Source organism: Larus michahellis, chromosome 1 (genome assembly GCF_964199755.1).
Source record: "Larus michahellis chromosome 1, bLarMic1.1, whole genome shotgun sequence".
Lineage (NCBI taxonomy): Eukaryota > Metazoa > Chordata > Aves > Charadriiformes > Laridae > Larus > Larus michahellis.
The window spans coordinates 42,423,357-42,429,356 of NC_133896.1; the positions used below are offsets into that span (position 1 = coordinate 42,423,357).

Here is a 6,000-nt window from a genome sequence, read left to right on the forward strand (position 1 = left end):
ATTTTTACAGTAACACATTCTACCCAGTTAAAGGGAGTGGTAAGTGTTTTGTAGTGACTCTATGTGGGGATGCATAAACACAGAAAAGAATGCTTTCCAGCAGTGGTCATACTTTGCTGTATAGTTTATGGGGAAATAAATATCCTCATGATAAATCAGGTGCCCAAACCAGAAGTAGTTGCTTATTGCATGGTGTTGATGTTGACCTGGATCTTCACTTCCACACCAGCCAATCACTTCTCCTCATTGATATTTAATGTGCTGTTGAATTTGCTCTGTGCACTCGTTCCCCTTGCTCCCTTTACTGTGAGAAAAGAAGGAAGGGCATGGGCAAAGCTATTTGTGGGGAAGGGAGCAGGATGTCCCAGGAACTGAAGTGGGTGTTGCGTGAGTGAAACGTGGACTTTTGGGTATCAGTATGTAAAGGGTGGGTTGGGATTCTGGTTTCTGTAGTGATGAGGGTGCAAGCTGAGAGAGGGGCTGGGGCTGATGTACCACTAGGATGGGAATGCAGCAGCACAGAGCAGCTTATGGAGCCAAAGCAGGAACTCAATGAAGGCATGAGGCTGGGATATTGGTGAGTTGTGGGCACGTTACAAAAGGAGCAGAGAAATTACGGAAGTATGTCTTATCCTGCTGCATATGCTGTGTCTCCGTTGGGAGATGCTGCTTTTTCAGGTGACACCTAGGGGAACAGGAGGTAGGAGTTCTTGTTGCAGTTTCATTTCTGTGTTAGAAGAGAATTTTGTGTGATCTTTTTTTAATATCTCTCCATACAAAACTTTCACTGAGAAGCAGACAAGCATCTCTGTATAGTTTCAGTCTTCCTACAGGTTAGAGTTGCAGCAAAAACAGATAATTTTTTTTTGCCTGAAGAACACAATGTGGTGCACAGGTTAGGAAAAAACTACTGGTTTCATCCCCAAATTAACGTCACATTCGCAAATCATTTTCACTGAAATAGCTGCTATTATAAAAATGATTCCTGAAAATAACACCAGATGTCTGAAATAACTGACTTGGCATCACCTGTCAGATGAAGCATTGACATACAACATGTAATTTGTATGTTTGTTGTATGTTGTTTGTAAATAGGGAAGGTCTTGTGGGGGATGTGAAGGTTGGAGGCTGTCTTGGGAACAGTGACCATGAAATGATAGTTTTCGATTCTGCGAGAAGCAAGGAGAGGGGTCAGCAGAACTGCTACCTTGGACTTCCGGAGGGCGGACTTTGGGCTTTTCAGGAGCCTGGTTGACAAAGTCCCCTGGGAGGCAGTCCTCCAGGGCAAAGGAGCCCAGGAAGCCTGGATGATTTTCAAGAAGGAAGTCTTAAAGGCGCAGGAGCAGGCTGTCACCATGTGCCAGAAGACAAGCCGTCGGGGAAAAAGGCCGGCCTGGCTAAACAGGGAGCTAGTGTTGCAACTTAGGGAAAAAAAGAGGATCTATGGCCTCTGGAAGGAAGGGCAGGCCACTCAAGACGACTACAAAGAGGTAGTTAAGCTATGTAGGGAAAAAATCAGGAGGGCCAAAGCCCAGCTGGAGCTAAACCTGGCTTCTGTTGTCAAGGACAACAAAAAAAGTTTCTATAAATATATTAGCAATAAGAAGAGGACTAAGGATTATCTCTGTCCTCTAGTAGATAGGGCCGGCAACATAGTGACCAAGGATGAGGAAAAGGCTGAGGTACTTAATGAAGTCTTTGCCTCAGTCTTCAGCAGTAGGACCAGTTGTTCCCTGAGCACCCAGACCCCTGAACTAGAAGACAGGGATGGGGAGCAGAATGAAGCCCCCGTAATCCAAAGGGAAACGGTGAGGGACCTGCTTCAGCACCTGGAGGTGAACAAATCTATGGGGCCGGATGGGATCCACCCAAGGGTATTGAAAGAGCTGGCGGAGGTGCTCGCCAGGCCACTTTGCATCATTTATGAGCAGTCCTGGATAACCGGGGAGGTCCCAGCTGACTGGAGGTTAGCAAATGTGACACCCATCCACAAGAAGGGCCGGAAGGAGGATCCGGGGAACTACAGGCCAGTCAGTCTGACCTCGGTGCCTGGGAAGGTCATGGAACAGATCCTCCTCAGTGCCATTACACGGCACATGCAGGAGAACAGGGTGATCAGGCCCAGTCAGCATGGGTTTGTGAAGGGCAGGTCATGCCTATCAAACCTGATATCCTTCTATGATAAAGTGACCCACTTAGTGGATGAGGGAAAAGCTGTGGATGTTATCTACTTGGATTTTTGCAAAGCTTTTGACACTGTTTCCCACAGCATTCTCCTGGAGAACTGGACAGGTGTACTCTTCGCTGGGTAAAAAACTGGCTGGATGGCCGTGCCCAGAGAGTGGTGGTAAATGGAGTTAAATCCAGTTGGTGTCCAGTCACAAGTGGTGTCCCCCAGGGCTCGGCGCTGGGGCCGGTTCTCTTTAATATCTTTATCAATGATCTGGATGAAGGGATCGAATGCACCCTCAGTAAGTTCGCAGATGACACTAAACTGGGCGGGCGTGTTGATCTGCTTGAGGGTAGGTTGGCTCTGCAGAGGGATCTGGACAGGCTGGACCGATGGGCTGAGACCAATGGTATGAGGTTCAACAAGGCCAAATGCCGGCTCCTGCACTTGGGTCACAACAATCCCATGCAGCGCTACAGGATTGGGGCAGAGTGGCTCGAAAGCAGCTTGACAGAAAAGGACTTGGGAGTGTTGGTTGACAGCCGGCTGAATATGAGCCAGCAGTGTGCCCAGGTGGCTAAGAAGGCCAACAGCATCCTAGCCTGTATCAGGAATAGTGTGGTGAGCCGGACTAGGGAAGTGATCATCCCCCTGTACTCGGCGCTGGTGAGGCCCCACCTCGAGTACTGCGTTCAGTTTTGGGCCCCTCACTACAAGAGGGACATTGAGGTGCTGGAGCGTGTCCAGAGAAGGGCTACAAAGCTGGTGAGGGGTCTGGAGGACAAACCTTATGAAGAACGACTGAGGGAGCTGGGGTTGTTTAGCCTGGAGAAGAGGAGGCTGAGGGGAGACCTTATCACCCTCTACAACTACCTGAAAGGAGGTTGTAGAGAGATGGGGGCTGACCTCTTCTCCCTGGTGACAAGTGATAGGACGAGGGGAAACGGGTTCAAGTTACGTCAGGGGAGGTTTAGATTAGATATTAGGAGACATTTTTTCACTGAAAGGGTTATTAAACATTGGAATAGGCTGCCCAGGGAGGTGGTGGATTCACCATCCCTGGAGGTGTTTAAAAAAAGGGTAGATGGGGCACTTAGGGACATGGTTTAGAAGTGGCTCTTGTCAGGGTAGGCTAAAGGTTGGACTCGGTGATCTTAAGGGTCCCTTCCAACCTCAACGATTCTATGATTCTATAATCTCCTTGTTGCTTAGACCTGTTCTTGCATATATCATAACATGAGCTTCTCTTCCAGAAAACCGTGATCTATTCAGCCCATGTGTAATTAAGTTTAAAAAACCCAACATGTTGGAATTTTGATGTAGTTATCTTAAATATTTGACAATTTGACAATTAATTGATTCAGCAGCAGAAAGCACTTTATTAGTTCATTTAATTCAGATAATGCTTTCTTATTTTTGTGTTGTCTAGGGACTTAATTAATCTTAGACCTGCAGCCGGTGAACCAGTATTTACGACAGAAATAGATATTAATAAAAATGGAAATTATTCTAAGGCGACATTCACATCATACTGTTTTGTCTTCCATCCGTCTGTACGATGCAACTTAGCTCTTAGAAAGGGATCTGAATTACCATGCACCATGATGGTGTACTGCCAATAACATGTTACATTTCTCCATACGGTTTTAATAAATAGTGGAAGAAAGTCAGTGTCTTCGTTGTGTCCAAGGATCAATCGTTCATCAGTCTGGTGACTACTTATTTCAGAACTTGCTCATCAAAAAGCACTAAGATGCTTCTTATCTGAATGGGTTTTCTACAGTTAGGAGCTTAAAGGGTGAAGAATCGTATTTGTAGGTAGATGAAAAATGTACTTTGTTAGACGAGCTATGATATTGCTTACTAATATGTGTTTTTGTTTTGTTTGTAGCCATGGATGTATAAGGAACATTATAGACTTCTTTGAATTCAGATGCTGTGGTCTTTTTCGGCCTGTTATTGTGGACTGGACAAGGCAGTATACAATAGAATATGACCAAACTTCAGGATCAGGCTACCAGCTGGTGTAGCACCACCTTCGTCCTGTGAGCATATCATATCTGAGTGGTGCCTGAAAAAATTTCTCTCTCTCTCGAATCCACATCCCTTGAAGAGTAGCATGCGATGTGTAGGGCTGATGATGAATCTTAAGGTACCTTCTCTTCGTCAGAATTTTACTAACAAAAGTGAAAATGGACAGAATAAACTGCCAAACCTGATAAGGAAGAGGAGGAAGATCAAAAAGGGATTTTAACAATTCTTAACATGAGAATTATTCGCGACAGCATATTCACAGTATTTGTTGTTGGGTTTTTTATTTAAGGTCTTTCACAATGGAGCATGAGATTATTGAAGTATTGACATAAGTAGTTATGTTGTGCTGAGCAGAAGAATTTATTTCCCAATATGAATAATTCCACTGAAACGAGAGTCTAGAATATAAAACTAAATTTCATGATGCAGAGTTCACTGATCGCTATGTTGTAGTTCCTGTAATGTGATTTTTTAATACAGATTTTCTGTAGTTACGTACATTGAAAAATGTGCTTTTCAATACTGTTATAAACATCATGTGGTGGGAATCCCCTGTAACGTGTTAAGTTATAGCAGCAGGGCACGTCAGATAATGTTGAGAAAAAATACGTTGCCCACGTTTTTTGGTGATTGTTTTTGCCACCAGTTAGTGGTACAACTAAATACTTGTAATAACCCTCTTCTGAGATTATATAGTCTGAAATAAACAATTGCGCAAATATGGAAAGCTCTTCTGTTAAAGCCCTGCTTAAATGCATGATACACCTGTAAAACTAGATTACAGTATATAATGTTCAGGAAAAAAATGGGAAAAAAATCATTATCTTTGAAGTAATTGTATAAGCAACTTACAAACTAGCAATGTTTCAATATTAGGTTTGGTCCTCATACAGTACAGCATAGTGTCATTGGAGATAAGTTGGAAGAGAAATTGCATGGGGGAAACCACAAATGTGAAAGCAAAAATCCCAATTATAAAATGACAAAATAGTTTTAAATTGAACGCAACTGCAGAAGAAGAACCCAGAGTTGTCTGAAATGCTTGTTTTGTTTGGATTTAAAATAATGGAAATGAAACTTTAAAAAAAAAAAAAAAAAGATTAAAAAAATTCCCATAATAGCGCACGCACACAGAAAATGTAATGCAACGTTCTGAAGAAGATGGTGTATTGGCATATGGAAATCACCCTTAATTTCTTTTTTTAAGTTCTCATGCTACAGATATGTTTGGAAGGTAAGGAATGATCTGAAATTGCATTCCAAAGGGGCTTTTCTTGAATGTGATGCACTGATTTTTGTTATGGTGTTTTCATATACTGCTAGTGAATTGTTCACTGCTTCCTTAACTATTGTTTACAGAGAGACTGAGAATCGGGTTAGTTCTCTTCTAAGTGCTGTAGCAACCCAGTGGTTCGAGAAACCTGTGAGGGGAGTTCGGGGAGGGACCTGAAAGCAGATGTCTGAGACCAGTGTAAAGAATGTGTATCTGTATATAAATAATTTATCAAATAGTTTTCTCTCTGTGAGTGTGTGTTTAGTGTATTTAAAGCTGCTCATTTTCATTTTATTCAACCAAAAAAAATGTAGGAAGATATCTAATGAGCTTTTAGTGATGTTCAATATTGCTGTTAATAGGCATTATGCCCTGCAAATTCACTGCATGTTTGATGCTTGGCAAAATTAGCGTTTTCTGTAATATGCAGATTACAGGTAATAAAGCAATCTAGTGGTATTCCCGGCCCTTGCCTTAGTAGGAGGAGCAGTGAAACTGTAAATAGTTGATGTTCAGTATTTGC

The 6,000-nt window shown here is 42.8% G+C and overlaps 1 protein-coding gene across 1 annotated transcript in view; it reads left to right on the forward strand.

Annotated features, from left to right (window-relative positions):
* Nucleotides 1-5,778, forward strand: part of ZDHHC17 (zDHHC palmitoyltransferase 17) — an 82,150-nt gene extending 76,372 nt beyond the window's left edge. The window contains exon 17 of the mRNA XM_074573704.1: nt 4,062-5,778. Within this exon, the coding sequence (XP_074429805.1) occupies nt 4,062-4,200 (139 nt within the window). The 3' untranslated portion in view covers nt 4,201-5,778. The remainder of the gene's footprint in view (nt 1-4,061) is intronic.
* The last annotated feature ends 222 nt before the right edge of the window (nt 5,779-6,000 follow it).